The sequence below is a fragment of the Mercenaria mercenaria genome, chromosome 14 (genome assembly GCF_021730395.1).
Source record: "Mercenaria mercenaria strain notata chromosome 14, MADL_Memer_1, whole genome shotgun sequence".
Lineage (NCBI taxonomy): Eukaryota > Metazoa > Mollusca > Bivalvia > Venerida > Veneridae > Mercenaria > Mercenaria mercenaria.
This window is the reverse complement of record NC_069374.1, coordinates 23,938,551-23,958,838: the sequence shown is the minus strand read 5'-3', so window position 1 is coordinate 23,958,838 and position 20,288 is coordinate 23,938,551. Positions and strand designations below refer to the sequence as shown.

The 20,288-nt window shown below is 32.4% G+C and overlaps 1 protein-coding gene across 4 annotated transcripts in view; it reads right to left on the bottom strand.

Moving 5' to 3' along the window:
• The window catches only part of LOC123526565 (zinc finger protein castor homolog 1-like), a 50,253-nt gene that overhangs the window by 8,273 nt on the left and 21,692 nt on the right, over positions 1 to 20,288 (bottom strand). For all 4 annotated transcript variants that reach the window (XM_045305782.2, XM_053523062.1, XM_045305783.2 and 1 more), the window contains 7 exons: positions 5,720 to 5,855; positions 5,100 to 5,352; positions 4,100 to 4,316; positions 3,655 to 3,792; positions 2,465 to 3,296; positions 1,246 to 1,368; positions 68 to 185 (listed from right to left, as the gene is read on the bottom strand). In XM_045305782.2, coding sequence (XP_045161717.2) covers positions 68 to 185; positions 1,246 to 1,368; positions 2,465 to 3,296; positions 3,655 to 3,792; positions 4,100 to 4,316; positions 5,100 to 5,352; positions 5,720 to 5,855 — 1,817 coding nt within the window. The remainder of the gene's footprint in view (positions 1 to 67; positions 186 to 1,245; positions 1,369 to 2,464; positions 3,297 to 3,654; positions 3,793 to 4,099; positions 4,317 to 5,099; positions 5,353 to 5,719; positions 5,856 to 20,288) is intronic.

The following is a 20,288-nucleotide window of genomic DNA, read 5'->3' as shown; positions in this document are numbered from 1 at the left end:
TTTACCTCATGTGGGAGAACAATATAAGCCAAAATCGAGCAAACTATCACAAACAGAAGACACTTACCCAGATACAGTGATAATGTTTCTCCTTTTCACTATATTGACATCTGTCCGGACACTCTTCATCATCCTCGTATGTCTGGTAAGCAATTGGAGTAATCCTGTCTTGTAATTCGTGAAATCTGTCATAAATAAAGGTCCACATTTAAAATCACTTCCCTTTAAATTGAAGATTTTATGTGAAAGGAAAATACATCTGGGATAAAATCTTTTTTTAAAGTTCTATTGTGCATTCTCAAGAATGGTTCAGTCCTGTAATTCACTTATCGGGGTTTGTGTGTGTGTGGGGGGGGGGGGGGATGGGTGAAGGGGTCTTCTACTTCATTTTTCAGCATTGTTTAGTAAATCAGTGTTACATAGCAGTCATCTATTTGTTTTGAGGTTCTAGGATTCTATCAGTAATGATTTGTTTCCCATCTCTAGTAACCGACACCTCATAAAAACGAGAATGACCACTGTAGACTGGGCAATTTTCCCATATGCGTTATTTAGTGATCCTCATTCCCCGTGTTAACAATCTGAATATTTAGAATTTGTGAGCGGCATCGATTTATATACTGTAAAATCATTTAATTTCGTGGGCATGAAATTTCGTGGTTTTGGTCAAAATGGCAATTTCATGGGGATATGAATTTGTGGATTTTAAATTTTGAACAAAAAATGAATGGGAATTTTACTTGTTTGTTGGGATTAAATTTCGTAGATTGACTCGACCACGAAAATTAGTCCGCCACGAATATTAACAATTTCACAGTATATTAGAAAAAAAAAAACATTGCATATAACACACGATTTACAGTCTAGAGTATGTTTCCTAAGATTAGTTAGTTATCTAATTCAGTAATCTTTCTGTTTATACTCATTTATATTAGGTCGATTGTGAAGCAACTTCTACACCTTATATTAATCACTCTCGGCACCTCATTCCTGGTGCAATTTACAGTCATGAGGGTATGAGAGAAGAGAAGCCAGTTTCCTGTTCTATGCTGAACACCAAGCAAGGGGGCTACCATTTTTCACTTCTTCAGTATAATGAAGCAGGGGATCGAACCCACAACCTCTCGCACTCAAAGCGGATGCTCTGCCACTAGGCTTTGGAGGCTGCTAATAATCTTTAGTAAACTTCTAAAAGAATAAATAAAATTACGTGACGATGCTGAGTGAATAAAGGAAGACAGTTACCTAGCATGTTCCCGCACACCATCCTTAGATTTAAACAAGACTAGACAGCCATCCATCTTACAGTGGTAATGGTCCTTGTAGAGATACTGGCACCGAGGGTTACACGGGTCATTGGCCGTGTACCTGCAATGTTTACATACATTCAATGTAATACCCATGCAACAGACTTTCAAAGTACATGTATATTTTATACAATGAATATATGAGTTGTTGACCCAAGTACATTGTACCTAACCCTTACCCTGCTGAATTTCTATAATGAACTTGTCCATCTTTCAATTTGGACAATACTATTAACTGTTAAAAGGGGTGCTTACCAAAAATATACTGATTGAATGGTGAACAGTGCAGATCATGATCAGACTGCACAGATGTGCAGGCTGATCATGATCTACACTGGTCACAAAGGCAGAATAAATCGTGTTCAGCATGATAAGAGTTACCTAGGAAAACATTGGACTAGAGTTCCAAGGCCTGGTGTCTGAGTCCCAATATGGCTTCACATTTTTCTAACTATGTGGCGTTATACAAATAAAGTGAGTAAAATCTACCGCCAATAATAACCTAGCCATTATTCAAAAATGAATCTACGTAAGTTTACATTGAAAACTTGTTTATCTATATGACATCAATTAGAATAAATACTGTTTCAATAAAAATCATTTTGCGAGCACAATTTTTCTAATGTTATGTGTTGTATAAATACAATGTTGCAAAATATTTTGTCATAAAACACCTGAACCTTGAAACAGGGTTGCAAGAAACATACCGTCACAGGAATAAATAAATACAGAAACTCATAAATTATGCTTCTGATAAAACAAGGAAATAAACGACCAAATCATTCTAATTCAATCTTTTACGCATGAATAACTCAATATTTTCTGTCAAAATGCAACATATGTATCTCAAAAATAAAAAAAAAAGATTTTCATTCATTTATAGATTATGATTTAATAAATTTTACTGGTTATCAGTGACAAAAAGACAAAAGAAAAAGATTCTTTTCAATATTCAGATGTAAGTCACTGCCCAAGGATATGAAAATAGTTCTTGAAAACTGGAGAAAATTCATAAAATATATTTCACTGCAGTAAAAAAATAAACAGATGCTGTAAAAATAAATATGTAAAATGAAAAAAAAAAAGAAGAATTATTGTTTGTCATTTTTCTCAATATTTCATTAAGAAACTATATGATAAATACAGTATCTTCTCACCTGACGAGATATGTCTTCCACGAGTCATCTTTTTCTCTTCTCTCTGTATACACTGATTTAGGGGGTTGAAGTACAGTAGAGGGCCCATGGAATGTTGTTGGAACTGTCAATAAAGCCCCTGGGTTCATCGTGACTAATGAACCACCAAGCGTACTTGGCATAGCACTTCCAAGACTACTACTTGCTGAAAACATTGACTCCCCTTTCCCAAGATTACTGGCTGGCTTCAGTGGTATATTAACACTAGCTGATGGGACTGGCAATTCTGCACTGTTTGGTTCTTTCTTCCCAGAAAACATTGGAATTGGCAGCGTTAGTGATCCACTCAAACTGAGACTTTTTCCATCTTTGTAAATCTGACTTAATTGTGACTTAATATCAGGTGACACATCAGGCGAGTCAGTCACACTGTGTAGAGACTCGTCATCCATTGATTGGTCATCTGTTTCCATTTTAATTGATATTTTCTCCACAGGTGTTGATCTTGCACTTGGTGTCGATGGAGCCGAGACATCTACATCTGACCCAGGTTCTAGCTTTGGTTTTTTAGTCAACTCCATTGGTTCCTGATGGTCCCAATCTATCTGACGTTTCAGTCCCGACGGCATATTGGCTACAGAGGTAAGTGTCTGGATAACCGGGCTGCCACTTAGGGTCGCTAACTGCTGAATAGTTCCGAAGTCTGTACGAGGAAGGATCAGTTTGTTCGCTGTCTGTGGCGACGGTTGATGGTTGTCCCTGTACTTCTTATACGCATTCTCGAAGTCGCGTCTCTCATGTTTACGCTTGTGTGAATACAGCTGAGCAGTGGAGTGTAATACATAGTCACAGCCTAAAATAGAAGACATTTTGATAATCATAACAATTAAAAATTAATATTTCTTTCCTCTTCCTTCAAATATATCATATTTTGATATGTATATATTTTACTTTGAAATCAGCTAGGGAATTACTACCACAAACATAGTTACTTATTCGTAGAGTACTTACTTTGTGTGCTTACGCTTTGATCATGTCATACCAGACATGGAAAACTCTACTAAGTAGCTTCCTTATGTTTGAAGCTCAGCATAAAGAGTGAAACTAGATTCTGTTATATCTTCATGACAATAAATCTGAATACAAATTGAGGTTTCGCGAGTGATTTATTTAAATTGTAGAACTTAAATTCACATAAACTAAATTAATACCTGATCTAATGCAGTGTATATGATTGCTGACTTTGGAATAGCGACATCTCTGGAACATACAGTGCTCGTACTTCATGAATTTCTTAAAGCCGTCACGTCCCAAAACTTCGTCTTTCTGATGATAGCTCTTATGTTTCTCTGCAAGAGAATTTAATGTGAGTGAAAATACAGGTTCAAGAAAGAAAAGTGATATGTTCATACCTATTTGTGTAAATTTATAAAAAGTCATTTTGTCTTTTTCAATTTTCAACAGCAAATAGAATGCATTTCTTAGTTTAAAATTCTGTCTATAAGACCAATTTTTTGTAGCTGAGATCTCCCTTTCAAAAATTATCTGGATGAATTTGAATGATAAATTACTTCTACAAATAAAAACTTTTATAAATCTATCATCATATTTGATGTCAATAAACTTGTTGTTTAAAGATGCAGGGGATGAACTTACCCATATCTGCTTTGTTTTTGAAAGTGAATTTACAATCTGGCCGCAGACAGTGAAAATGTGTCGTTCTCTGTCCATAGAAGCTACAAGACATTGTTCCACAATCCTCTGTTGCACGAAATCTTTGGAAACCCTCTGACATTATGGCTGAGTCTTTACGATGGTAGTTGGCATGCATCTGTACATCTGATGTACTGATATACACTTTGTCACATCCATTCTAAAAAGGATAATAATAATAAATATATATGTTAAAAGTTTTTATAGTTGTCTCCCTTTATTTAGTGTGTGTATGCATGCAATAGTGTGTTTAAGTTTCAACAATTTTTCAGTCACATAAACAACAGTGTCTACGTGTAGCAGTGAGCACAATACCCAACTTTATAGTGCTGCCTCACTGGAATATCAAGCTGTAGACCCCACTCAGTCACATTATACTGACACCGGGCTGACCAGTCCTAGTACTACCCCCTTAATGCTGAGTGCCAAACAAAACAGCTACTACTGGTAGTATCATTTTTCATGTCTTTGGCATGATGCGGCCAGGCAGCGTACCCATGGCCTCCTACACTTGATCTTATTTAGTAATGGTATTTTAAAGATGTAAACAATTTTCCTTGAAAAAAGCTAAGGTAGAAATATCAGCCAATTAACTTCTTGGTTTCTATTACATTATTTGCCACAGTTCATTGGCAAAAACTGAATAAAGTTAGAAATGAAAGATTTTGTAAATTTCATTAAATTGAAGCAGTTTTCATTACTCTAACACTACATTTAATCAGCCTCCTGACAGTATTCATTGATTTAGCACTACACTTAAGCAAGGGTATAATTAATCCCGGAAACTCAATATAAATTTTCTTGAGAGCTTAAAAAAATGTACTCACATTTTAGGTAAACTTTATTCAAATCACTTAAATACAAAACTTCCTTGTTTCAACAAAATACTTGTAGTTTTACTCAAATTGTATTGCAATCATTGTGATATACATGGATATATTACCTGTAGACAGTGATAGTGTGTCTGTTTTCCATTATGCGTACAGTTTCCGAACCTCTTGGTGCAGTTGTCTAGGGGACTGAACCTGAGAAAGCCGTGCTGGAGGGACTCCTCTCGTTTCCTGTGCCATTTGTAATGCCGCACCATCTCCTCCTTCTTGACGAACACCTGGAAGCTACAGTCAATACAGTGATAGTGTTCCCTGTATCCGAGATCATTACAGTGCTGACCTCCACACTCTGTTCCATTGTTATACCTGTAATATTTGTCATATAAACATTTACAAAAACCTTCAAATAGATGTTTCATTGGTAATATAAATATAAAACCATTTATTTTGAATTGATTTATTTTACATCAACTGAAGATCGGTTAGCTCGCAAGACTGCAAATTTGATCCCCAAGAGATACGTATGATTTCAATAGCAACTTGATAGAAGATCCACTGTTCTCCACCTCTGGTCCATGTGAAGAAGTTGTCAGTCATACGGATAGAACAAGTTAGCAATGGTATGGACTCTTCTGTGACAGAATTAAAATACTTCTGATTTCCCATGAATATTTTTTTCAAAGTTACAGTTGTTTATAAGGAAAATATTTAATTCAACACAAAGTTTCAATACCTTTTAAGATATTTGGAGTAATTGGGCAGACCAGGAGAAAGCTGTCCTGGGGTAGTCTGTCCGGGACTGTTGTTATAGACGGCATTAATGAAAGAAGAACTTGTTGTAAATCTGTCATTTTGAGTCTTCACACCACCTGAAAGTAGAGAAAACAATAAATATTATTTTGTGATCAGATAATATTAAGGAAATCTGGCATTCAAACAAAATGTAGGGAAGTATGTGTGAACACGGCAAGGACATTAACTGCTGTGATCAAGTTAAACAACAAAGTTTGTCTCCCTTGATACACATTTTTTTATTTATTTGGTACTAGGGTAAAATATCATTTATTATTTTTTACATTTAAGTCAACAGTCCCCAACATATTATATATTTCTTGCATTCTGTTGTCTACTTATCAATTTTGCAAGAAAAAATAACATGAAGAAAATTAAGGGCAAGAGGATGGATAAAATAATAAAACAGTGACCTTGAATTTCACTTGCTCCAAAGTGTCCCATCAAGTTAAAACATACTCATTTTATATTACTCTACTTGAAAATAAGTGAACAAAGTTTAATTTTTTTTAATTACCGTCTTCCGTGCAACAAATTTCAATCAGCTCATTATAAAAACAGTCTCAAACACAAATAAAAACAGTAAAAAAAAAACAACAAAATTTGGTTTTAGAAATGGGCCTTGCCAAGCTTTGTCCGATCTGAGTCAACATATACGATTTATGTGGCACAATATCTCATGGATATAATCATTCATTTTTTTACAGTCATAATTAGGTGCCAGTTATCTAAGGTGCAGCATTCAAACCACATGCCAACAGCCACTTCAGTGACTGCTTCATTTATGTTACACTATAAGCTAAAGATGGTTGTGTCAGTTCAATAAAAAGCTGTTTTCTTTTTCATGTTATTATGATACATTTTTAGAAAATCAAAGTTAAATAATAGCTTTGATAATCTCTTAAATATGTACATCGTGCTTTTTATTTCAGTTAAAATACGCTATTCTGTATTAACATATTATTGTAAGATCAATATAGATTTAAAATCAATAATCTATATAAACATAAAGAATTAATAACCCAAGAAATCTCTCTTCGAAACTTGAGATTATAAAAATGCTATTTACTAAAAGATTTATTTCCAAATTTACAACAAGTTTTAGAGCATGTGACAAATATTAGTCAATATATTTTTTGAAAGATTACAGGTATTTTGGAAATTCTCCAAAAGTGGAAATCGTGTATATTTAGCTTTTTTTTTTTTTTATTGATATCTGATACGTATACAAATGAAATGGTTTTGGTAATATTGAAATAAAGGGCTGGTACAAGGCATTCATACAAAAATTATTGGTGAAAAAAAACTTTAGTTTATTCAAATATTGATCCACCATTTTACTTTTTAGATTCATTATTGTAGTATACTAAACTCAATCGCTCTAAATCAAACAGCAACATTAATTATTTTTTAAATGACCATAATTATTTAACTCTTACCACGCTAAATTTCTATCATGAACTTGTCCATCTTTCAACTTGGACAGTACCGGTGATAAACTGTCAAAAGGGGCCTGGTGCATACCAAAAAAATACTGACTAAATGGCGAACAGTACTGGTCATGATCAGACTGCACAGACATGCAGGCAGGTCATGATCTGCACTAGCCGCAAAGGCAGAATCAACCGAGTCATGCATGATAAGGGTTAAACATAAATAAGTGGCTGTAATTAAAGATGGACAAACTGCTGATTCGCCTTAAAAATACCAAACTGTCCTCCATAATGTATCAATGGCCACTAATCAAGATAGCAAATCTACATTTTTGTTTCTATATGCATGTATCATTTAAGGCCTGAATTTTGAGAATAACAAATCCCTGTTCTATGCTTTATCATTTGTTAAAATGCCAAACAACAACAGGAAAAAAAAATGTCAAAAAAATAAATCTGCCCAAAAATTGCAAATTCAGCATCATTCATTTATTTTGGAATAAGCAGAGACTGAAGTTAGTGGCAATTAGTATGTGTTTTTTTAAACTTACTTTGATGTTCACACTTTGTAGTTTTTTCATCTTGAAAAGTGACCATCCATATATGAAATATCAAAACAACTTTTAAGTTTGAAAAAAAAACTGAACTACATACTAAAACCGAAACGTAAAAGATTTCGGGAAAATTTATGCTTGCCACTTGTTCTGCCTTTTTTATTTATGTTAAACATCTCATAATTTTAAAGTTTGAACCAGACGGTTTTCCTCTTTTTTGGGGGCAGAACGAGATCAAATAAGTTCATTTAGACAAAAAATAATTGCTTCGATTCATCTACAAAAACTTAGACAAAAACCAATATTCTGTAATAAAATTCAAAACAGATATCCAGGAAAACAAGAGACATCGCAGGTTATTCCGAACCGTGTAGCGTTTTTTTTTTGTTCTGTAAATACATTAATGTCAATTTCTGCACGTGCAACAACTCAAATACGCAACAATATTATTTCTCTAACTTCGATCATCTTTGACGGAATTGAAAATAAAACCATCAAATGCTGTCAGAAAATTTAAATGATTTCTTTTTATATTCCGAACAAAGCTTGATGAATATTAAACAACACGAAAAATTTACGTTTATATATAATCTTTCCGAAATTTATAGTATCTGTCAGTATTTTCGCCTAACTCAGATTTCTGAGTGACAAGATTCAGGTAATTAATTCAAATCAGGTCACTCTCAATTTCCTTCTATAATAATCTATAGGTTGTATTTTTCATCATTTGACATTTTTTTGTAACCAATTTTATGAATATTTGATTGTCTTTTCAAAAAGTTAGTAAGTGTATTTAATGTTACATTAAATGATATTAGTTATGTGCATAATAATTTTCTTTCGTTTGAGTTTATACCGTGAAATGGCAAATTAATGTATGCCGAAATGACGGTGCTCTATTTTTGATTGACAGAAAACGAAAAGAGTATTTCATTCAGTATACAGGCCATGTGCATGCAATGCATCATAAAAAAAATCTTGAAAAAAGGAAACCTTCAATAGAGTTATAAAGGAAAGTAACGTAAAGCAGGGATTTCCGAGTCAAAATACTAAGGGGAATAACTCTCATCTAACATAAATAAGCATTAAAGGAGAATAACTCAGTTCAATTTTTTTTTTCAGAAAATTTAATGAAAAGAAGGCAACATAGATAACTATTTCTCTTAAATCGCAGTTAAAAATACTTTCCTCAGACAAAAACTTAACTTGGCCCATTTTTAGGCAACATTCTAAATATTTCATATAAATCCCAATTTTTAAACAAAATATCATTTTTTCTGGAAAGTAAACAGGGAAAACAATGCAATTCTTACATCATCTTTTGCAGAGAAGTCTGAATGAAAAAGAATTATGCAAATTAAACTAACGGGGAATAACTAAACTCCTAATGGGTCAAGCCTTTTTTTTTAGATTAAATTTAATGGGGAGTGTTAAGACTCAAAACAAGAGCAGTTAACGCTTCTGAGATTTAATTATAATAAAATCAAAACATACCAAACGGATATGACGTTGACATGTATATAAAAAGACATGACGTTAAAAGACGTCGCGTAATACTGACATACATATTAGGGCCTTAAGATATAACAGGGAGTAACTCGAGATCTACACCAGGACAAGAAACAAATCATCACAATTCAACAACTGCAGCACCCGCATGCAAATGTTATTACTCAGGGTTATGCTTGTTTTTCTATTATAATATATAACATCAGCAGGATCCCATGGGATTTCTTCCATGGTCATGCCCAAGCCTATAAGGCTTGCGTAACCCCTGTGAAATAGGTTCATGAACTTCATGAATTTATTCATGAATTTGTAAGAATTCATGAATTATCAAAAAAATTCATGAACTACAAGGAAAAGTTCACTTACTTAAATTCATGAACTCTCAAGTTCAAGAATATTACTTTCATTTCATGAACTTGTAAATGTAGTTCATGAACATTTCAGAAAATCCATTAAATAATTTAAGAAATTCATGAACTTGAAAATGAAATTCAGATAATGATTCAAATTGTGATTCAGGAACTACAGGGTTATGGTTTTCCCCTGTAAAAGATTTTCTAGAACTAGTATTAAGTTCTTGAACATTCAAGAACTTCTGAAGAACTTAAAGAACTGTTCCTGAACCAGCATAACAGTTCTCAGACTGTGGTTCTAGAACAATGATGGTTCTTGACCATTGGTTCAAAAACTGCAAAAGTTCAATAACTTACAGAACTTTACCAGTTCCTGAACAGTTACTGTTGGTATTAGACTAAGAACCGAAATTGTTCATGAACACAGGTTCATTAAAAGTACTAAAATTCAAAACCTTTTTCTAGCTAAGTGCCAGATCTTTAACCCAATTGTGAATTTCTGAACTGTTCATTCATTAAACATAAAACTTAGGTTTATTACCTTTTACAATAATGAATAAGTTCATGAACTGTTTGTGAATGTTCATGAACATTAAATTCATAATGTCACATGATCAGTTTCCATTATTTTGTTGCATGCTGGGAAATTTTTTGCACATGTGATTCAGCAATTTTTGAGAAGTTTGTGCAGCAAGTAAGAAGGAAATATTTATCATACTACTGTTAGGAATGGTTTAAAAGGAACATGAGTATACTGAATATCAAGTAAGTAATTATGGTGTTGTCATAAATCGTTCATTTTAAAAACTATAAAATCCTTTTAAAATGTCAAATTTTCACAACCTGAAATAGTCATGAATTTAAAGTTCATGAAAATCAAATTTATGTATCAGAATTTCAATATTCATGAACTGTTCATGAATTAAAATTTCATGAAAATCAAAATTATGTTTTAGGAATTTCGATATTCATGAACTTCTTCATGAAATAAAATTCATGAGAATCAAAATTTATGTTTCATGAATTTCAATATTCATGAACTTGTTCATGTATTATTTTTAATTCATGAATACCAGTATCGAAATTCATGAAACATAAATTTTGACTTTCATGAATATTTATTCATGAACTATTTCATGAATTTGTTCATGAATAAATTCATGAAGTTCATTTTTTTTTTCTCGCTTTTCTGTAATATATAAATGTTTTTTTTTTTTGTTGCTGTTTTTTTTTGCAGTACCATACTATATTTTCTTTTTTCTTTTTCAATTCCTGATTGATTGTTCACATATATCACAGTATTTCTAATAACATATAGTCTGCTTTGTCAGGGAGGGCCCCCGTATAATGTTGTTATAACTTCTGGCCACACCTTTTGTTATATTACATTGATGTTTTATTATGCTTTTGTATGTGTGTGTATTAAATATGTATATATATACAATAAAATATGATTAAACTAATCTTTTTCACACGGGCATTTAACCCTTACCCTGCTAAATTTCTATAATGAACTTGTCGATCATCTTTCAATTTGGACAGAACCATTAACTGTAAAATGGGGTGATTACCAAAAAGATACTGACAATGGCAAACAGTGCAGATCATGATCAGACTGCATGGATGTGCAGGCTGATCATGATCTACACTGGTCGCAAAGGCAGAATCATTCGTGTCCAGCATGATAAAGGTTAACACAGGTTGGCGCTTTTGTCAGTTACAGTTACAATAAATCAGACTCAGTTTTCATGTTTTAAATATGCATGCCATGGTTATAATAAAACATTACCAGCCATCTTGACGTTTATGATGATGCTGGCAGAGCTCTGGATTATTTGTTTAATAAATAGTCATTAGTAAAAATTGTTCACCATTCATATTGCAACAATTTCCTATTTAGAGCCTACAAAATGAGCTGCACCATGAGTAAACCAACATAGTGCATTTGGGACCAGCATGGATCCAGACCAGCCTGCACATCGGCGCAGTCTGGTCAGGATCCACACTGTTCCCTTTCAAACAACCCTATTAGCGAACAGTATGGATCCTGACCAGACTGCGCTGATGCACAGGCTGGTCTGGATCCATGCTGGTCGCAATTTAATGCATTATATAGGTTTTCTCATGGTGCGGCTCAAATCATTGCTCCAGTAATGACAAGTTACTTACCCATACAGAACTAAATACTAGTAGGAGGAGAATGACTTTTTGATACTGTGACTCTAGTCCACTTTATATTTATTTATTTATTTTTATTTTGTTGGGTTTAACGTCACACCACCCAACTTTATATGAATAAATGGACTTCTTTATATGACGGTTGTCTAGATGATAGTAAGACCTGTTGCTGAACAATAATGTGATGGACTTTAAACAGAGAGACTGTGGATTTAACTAACTAAAAACAACTACGGAAAGAATAAACCCATGAGAGATAAAATTTCTAAAAAATATCTGTCAAGGAGTGAAAAGCCGACATGATATAGAGTCTCTCCAAATTGGTCTTATCTAAATACAGAATCAAGGACATAATTTCTTAAAATTAGGTATCAATTTAATTAAGATCCACAAAAGATGTCCTCACACACAAAACCTTTTTCTGAATATTTCAGAAACATATGTTTGAATATTTCTGAAACAAGTCTGAACATGTCTGAAAATAGACTGAACCATGTCTGAAAAGTTTTTAGTAGACAGAATAATGTCTGAACACAGAGTTCAAGTTCTGAAAATTTCTGATTTATTTTAAAATGCATTATATTCTGTTTACTTAAAAATAAGTGGAAAGAATGTCACTTTCTCACAAATTTTAATACTGGTGTTCCTTCTTTTTTCTAAATCATACAAAATGAATGAGAAAAGTTTCACTATTGAATGAAAAGTTAGGTAATTTGAATTAATTTGGTATAATAAATTATTCACTTATATACATTTTTCACCAAACTCTCGGTTTTATTCATGACGATCCTGTTTTATATGCTATGTAATTGTTATGAAGAAAGACAAATTAGCTGAAAAAAGTCAGGCAAATTTGAGAAATTAAAACCTTCAATCATAGAAAAACACATAATTTACCAAATTACGCTGATATGATTAATTATTTATCTCGGATTTATGCATCACAAGCCAGCTCGTAAGTTGATCCATCTAGGTGAGAAGCGGGCATTTTGCGCAAACTCTAAACCAATCAATGGAAAACGTGCCTTCGTAGAGGAAAAAGCAACTGTCACCAAAAATAAAGTGTATCATTTTAATATTTATTACCCTAAATTATCAAAACTAAGTTCACTGTTGTTTGAAGCAACACAGGAAATGTTAGTTTCGAGATTTTCTTCAGAACTTGTATAAACTACAATAAAACATGGCCCGTTCGGGACCACATAAATTATAATTTTATGACAAAAATTATACTTTTTACTGTAGTTTAGGAAGATAAAAGAGATGACTCGTGTGTTTTCTTGTCAAACTAATGATTTATTCATTATGTCGAATAAATTTTGGACATCCTAAGTTTGTAATTTCGCGATTTACTAGTGTTACCTTAACTACAAAGGAAAATTATTTGATTAAGTCCCGCCCACATTTCATTTTCATGCCATTGTTTAAACTTATCACATCAAAGGTGAGATTATTATACAATGAAATTTACTCATAAAGAATTTAATGTTACATTATAGCCACCAGTGACATCTATACAACTGGCAGTTATTTTAAGTTCAAGAAAAATTCCACATTGTTTTTTTTTTTGTGCTTGATAAAAATTGTCAAATATATAAACAATTATAAATTTTCAAGGAAAAGATTACTTATCTATTTCTTTTCAGAAATGAAAAAAAAAATGAAATAATCAAATATTCAAAACTGAAATACATTTTTTTCTCTGAAAGGTGAAGAGTGATTACATACAAATGACTTAACATTACTTTGTAATTGAAGTATACTATAATGGCCATAGCTAATCTGTTTTTGCCTGGCAGAATCATAATAAAAGTAAGAGAAAAAGTGTTAAGAAAGCATTTTACAGCAATACTTCTTTTTTTGCAAAAATCTCCAAAAAATTTGCAAACATGGATACAAAGAAATAATGTGTGATACTGAAGTAGTCACGGTCTGTCCCTCTGTACCATCAGTATAAATCAAACAGTATCATGAGTATGTCTAAAACAGTAAATTTTTATTTACGTACATAAATTTTGTGGGCGATTGCCAGTTTTCATTTGTTTGCTATTTCATTGCAGACAAACACCTGTTAATTGATTATTGTCTATTTCAAATTGGTATTGTCAACTTCAGGACCAATTTCCAGTAATTCTGATTGACAGTTACCATGACTACTGACAAAACTTTTCTCTTAAACCCAACAAAGACCTTTATAATTTTTTTATTATTCTTGTCTAGAATGATTTATGGTCAAGAACTATTGACAGGTAGAAAATTATAGGAACCTGAACCAACCGTAACTTTCCTAATAAACATCATCATGTATCATTAGTTTTACCGTAAAATGCTGAAATCAATACAGTGAAATGCCACTCGCTCAAGCATTAATTGCTAGTACCCAGTCTCTCTTCTGCAATTTATGCAATCCTGCCATTTTCCTTATATTTTCTATGTTTATATATAGTTTGCACAAAATCCTGGATAACTTGAGCAAATACCTATTTTCTCACTTTCTTGTGACACTGAGGTAGTGGTGACTGCATATGAAAATGACAGAAAAGGTGTCTACGGAATTATTTTTAAACTATTTTGTGGCACAAGCCTGTACTTAAGATTTCATTAAGTAAAATTTAAATTCACAAAATAGCTGGATTTGCAATAATTGCATTATAATAGTTTAAAAGTACATAACTTTCTGTTCTTGGACAATGGTAATTTCACACTTACATCATATAATGGACTGGACATTGTATTTTGTACTCCCTAATACTTCATTTAACACACAGAGTAAATTAGGCACATCCAGGTTAAAGTTCCAAGGTTGCTACTAAACCTTTACCCTGCTAAATTTCTTAAATGGACTGGTTTATCATTCAATTTGGGCAGAACCATTTATTATTTGTAGGGGTGTTCAAAGAAGATTTACTGACTGAATAGTGAACAGTGCAGACCATGATAAACCTGCATGGATGTTCAGGCTGACCTTGGTCTGCACTGGTTGCAAAGGCAAAATTACTTGCTGCCAGCAGGCTAAAGGTTAATAGATATCATATTGACAACACTACAAGACCAGCATGAAGTTTCTAGGATGGACCAATGACCATGGGTTGGGGTTTGGGGTTTTAAACCCAAGAACTTATGCTTGTGGAGCCAGTGCACTAACAACTGAGCCAGAGAAGACTTATTAGTTCTAATACTGCCACGTCTTCTTAAAACAGGCTATTTCTCATTTTTACATGAAAACTGAATATATCACCTAAATTGCAGTAATTACCATCTTGAAATAAACCTATCCTCGGACATTCTAATTCTTGTGACGTCTGTCATTGTAGCTAGATCGATCCAAAAACACTGAACTGTGTAAATATCAATAAATTTTGATTATTATTTTGCTTGGTTGCCATAGAACCTTAACAATTGATGCAAAGATTCCTTTCAAACTACCTTTAATAATTTATCAAATAACACCAAACATGATTAAAACATGTCAATAACCAATCAATAAAGACATTTTCAGAACGGCTCTTTCCGTACACAATTTTCTTTGACTGATACCACACTTTTTAGCATGCAGCTTTAATTTTACCAACTACTTAACCTGTACCATGCTAAATTTCTATAATGAACTTGTCCATCTTTCAATTTTGACAGTACCATTAACAGTTAAAAGGGGTGTTTACTAAAAAGATACTGACTGAATGGCGGATATGCAGGCTGATCATGATCTACACTGTTCGCAAAGGCAGAATCAAACCTGTCCAGCATGATAAGGGTTAATAATCATTATTCTGAATAGAGAAAAAACAATGGGTCTTGAATTAAGAAATTATATAAAGAAGTTTTGCTGAACTGTGTTTTTCAACCAAAATGGTAAATAGCCACACATTATGCAAAAAGATTCTGTATCAATTTAACAAAACAAGGAAAATAAAAAAAGACAAAATTAACAAATTCAGGGACACATTAACTTTGAAATAAAAAGTTTTCATCTTGTTAAAACAAACAATACTAAGTTACCTTCACATATTTTTATCAGACAGGCATACATGTCTGAACGGGCAGGAGTCAAAAACTGCATTTAATTTTGATTTCATGCTACATCTTCAAAATTTGCAAATTTAAACTGGTCAATTTATTCAATGAGGGTGGCTGTTTTTTTGAAGACATCACACAATTTCACTTCTATGAATATTAAAACTCTCTCATTATGCTTTTTCACAAAAACAACAGTTTCAAGTCTACAATTTCTTGTTAATTTATTCCCAAGCATGAAACTGAATAAGTAAATTTCTACTGTTCTGAATTATAAAAATTGTCCTCAAATAATGACAGTAGCGTTACTTTTTATCAATTTAAAAGCTGCAAGATTCTACATGCAACTTGTTATGAATAAATTACATTTCGAAGGTACACCTGTCAATCAAAACTACATACTTTCTTTCGGTAACTAAAAGATATATGTTTTTGTTCTTTAAAACTGTTTCATAAACATCATGTTGGTAAAAACCTCAAAGCCATAAATAGGTATGTCATTTAATACAATATGATCGAACTTTTCAGTCGATTTGTCAGAAAAAAAGAAGATGCATTCTTATCGTGCGTTATATATTAAAAACAAAATTATATCATGCTACAGAAAAATAACAGCAACATTTACATACTTTGAATACTTGTTTATTTTTCAGAATAAAGACCACTGGTGTCTTAAAAATTTCATAAAAAAAAGAAAAAAAAAAAGAAGCTTTTATATTAGTCTATCTTTGTTATTTGGGACTGAAATATCCCAGTGTGAAACAACTATTATGATTTTCTTGACGGACAGGATTTCCATGTGTTTTTGCCAGTGCTTGAAAAACTTGTCTTACTAATAGTTACTACCATGGTAAAGAAAAACATTAATTTTACTTCTTCTATTTATTTGAAGAATATAGTTTGCAAGGAAAAGAATCTATCCCCACTAGTACAGGTGGACAGGAAATATCAAGCTCTTGTGAATGTTTTTGTGGTAATCTGGCACAGACTCGTTACCGCCTAAACAGTTACCCACGAGTCGGATATTCCTATCTGCACCAAGGGGTACGAACAGTGAAAGATTCTAATGTTATTTTTTACCCCTAGCACTAAAGCTGTTTCTATATTTATAAGTAACATGTAGTTCAAAATTTTAAACACGTTAAACATGCATTTTTTTTTTTTAAAAATCTGCAACTTTGTCAAAATTTAAGGATTCATGTTACAAAACATCGATTTTTTTTGTATTTATAAAAAATTTGTAACATTTATTAGTTGAGTGCTTTTTTCTGAACCTATTCAAAACGTTATACTTAAATAGTTTTGTAGATAGATTAAATATACATAGAAGTTAAGTTTGTTTATCAAATACCATAGCAACATCCCATAGACAGTTAGTTCAATACTTCACAGTTCAATACTTCTGTTAGAATTTTCGATCTGCAAAAATTAATGAATCGTTATAGAATTTGGAAACTACCAATATCTAGAAAAATGATCCTTGTAAAATTCAATATTTGTGTATTATCTGAATTTCTATTCCATTGTATAGATCTATGTCTATAGATTTTGTCTCTTTTTTGTATAAATGTATAACTTTAACTATATGTTATTGAATGTATATATTGGAACAGATTTGCCATAACATGCTTTATAATGCAACAGTAAAGAAAAATAAAGAAAAATTACAAATTTTATCAAAATTTGAAGACAAAAAAAAAATCACAGCCTTTAAATATCATATCCCTTCTGATCTGACAAAAATTTAAGGCAGTTCAGGTAGAATTTAAGGATGGATTTTACATGCCTGCCTGTGTGAGACAGTGTTCGTCCTCACCCCTAGGGACAGGTGGGAATGACAAACCGAACATTAGCAAGGTTTCTTGTCTCCACTGTCCCAACGGTTGGAAAAACAACTGTCATTTACAAGCAGACATATAACCCTTACCCTGCTAAATTTCTATGATGAACTTGCCCTTATTTCAATTTGGACAGTACCATTAACTGTTAAAGGGGTGCATACCAAAATGATACTGACTGAATGGCGAACAGTGCAGATCATGATCAGACTGCATGCAGTCACTGCACGGGTGTGCAGGCTGATCATGATCTGCACTGGTCACAAAGGCAGAATCAATCGTGTCCAGCATGACAAGGATTAAGACCATTTTTCTGGTGTCATACATTATTTATAATAAAACAGATTGAAAATGATAGATAGATATAGTTTATTACAACATGATGCAACTGGTACTGCATGATGTCACTTCACTATAGGCTGTATTTCCTTGGGGAAAGACAATGGATATCTATCCTCAGCCTGTAATCAGACAATGCTAGTTTGGCAAGACAGAAACTGACACATTAACAATTGTATTTTAAGAAGTCATGGCTTGATATTCTGATACAGAATTAGAATTCTTTCTTAAACATGCCTCTATAATAATGTATATATCATAACATTCTAATATGACCAACAATGCTTTAATCATCACAACGATATTATGCTGACGTCACGTCAACGTGATATTTAGCACCATGTACGCATCGAGAAATAGTGCTTTCAAATCTGATCAAATATTTTATTTAAAAACATGTTTACAAGTAAATGTCACATAGCATAACTGTCTTAATAAATTTACACACACACGGAGTTGGTTATTAGCTGTGCAGAATAATTTTGCCATCACTTGCACACTAATGGAACTATTCCGCAAAACATATTACCGTTTCTGGTCCTGGCGTCTATAAACAAAAAAGCGTAACAACCTACCATTTGGTGCTATACATGCGCCAATAAAAAGTTCTGTAATATTTTATCTAAATTTTACGATAAAAGATACATTAGAATCGAAATAATTTACAGCAAAACCGTGTTTGAACACTATTTATACTCTCGGGCGGTTATACGTCGTATGAAATAATTCACTCTGACTGTGCCCTCGTGAAATTATTACTCTCTTTTTTGTATAAATGTATAACTTTAACTATATTTTATTGAATGTATATATATATTGGAACAGATTTGCCATAACATGATTTATAACAGTGCAACAGTAAAAAAAAAATACAAATTTTATCACAATTTAATGACCAAAAAAATCACAGCTCTTATATATTATATCCTTTTTGATCTGACAAAACTTGTAGGTAGTACAGTTTAAGGATCTTACAATTCTGCCTGTTCCCTACCTGAGAGACAGTGGCGAATGTAAGCAAGGTTTGTTGTCCACATTGTCCCAAGGGTTGAGAAAACAGAAAACTGTTGTCATTAACAAGCCAATACGAATTTAAGATAATTTTTCTTGCTTATCACATTGAAAGAGATTGTAAATATAGATGCATAGTTGATTATAACATAATGCGACTGGTACTACATGTCACTTCACTATAGTCTGTTTCCTGGATATCTATCCTCGGCATCATCACAGTGATCGGACAATTCTAGTTTGGCAAGACAGAAATTAACATTAGCAGAAGACATGGCTTGATAACCTGATACGGAATTAGAATTCTTGCTTTAAACATGCCTCCATATAATGTATATCAAAACATTAAAATTATTAAAATAGATAGCATAGCTAAAAAATAAACAGTCTTACCTAAGATAGCATTTTATGAGTATGATATTTTCAGCTGCATTATTTCTAGTTCAAAATCATGACCGTTTTCTGTTTGTAGAATCTAAGAATGCAGTAAGAAAGATTTTCTACTTATTCTGCAAAGAACTAACACACTGAATCATTTTTTGTAAAAAACAACAACAACTCATGAGTGGAACTTTCTAAAGGACTAAAATTTAAATAACATAATCTGGAAGGGAACTTAAATTTGTCCTTTAATAAGGAATCTCTTAATGCAACTGGTCTCTAAACAGATATGGTCTCTCAAGCACGTTTGACCGCATTAGATAATGTGATAAGGGAACAATTAATTTTCTCATTTGCTTTAGAAACATGGCGAAAAAGATGCACATGTGGACACACAGAAAAACAACTTAAAATTATCTGAAACTTTTTTTATCATCATTAACCTTTAGTCTGCTGGTGGCAAGTGATTCTGCCTTTGCGACCATTGCAGACCAAGATGGTACTGCCCAAATTAAATGACGGACGAGTTCATTTTAGAAATTTAGCAGGCTAAAGGTTAAGAAACCAATACTTTCTATGTTTTGCCTCAAAACAGAACTTCTTGCTATCAGTGTTCCTTAAATACAAAAAATGAATATAAAATAAATAAAAAAGAAGAGAGAAAAAGGCATACTTGTTAATTTGTTTTATGGCCACAAATGATTTCATTTTTTTCCCCCTGATGCAGTATGTCTGAATACAGCTGTTGGATATCACGTAGAACCAGATAACAGGACAATTTAACAGAAATAAATAAATGACAGATGATACACCTTTCTCGCAATTAATTAATATAATTCTTATATAAAAATAAAAATAATTTTTCTAATTATGTGCAATGATTTTTTTCTCTCCAATTAT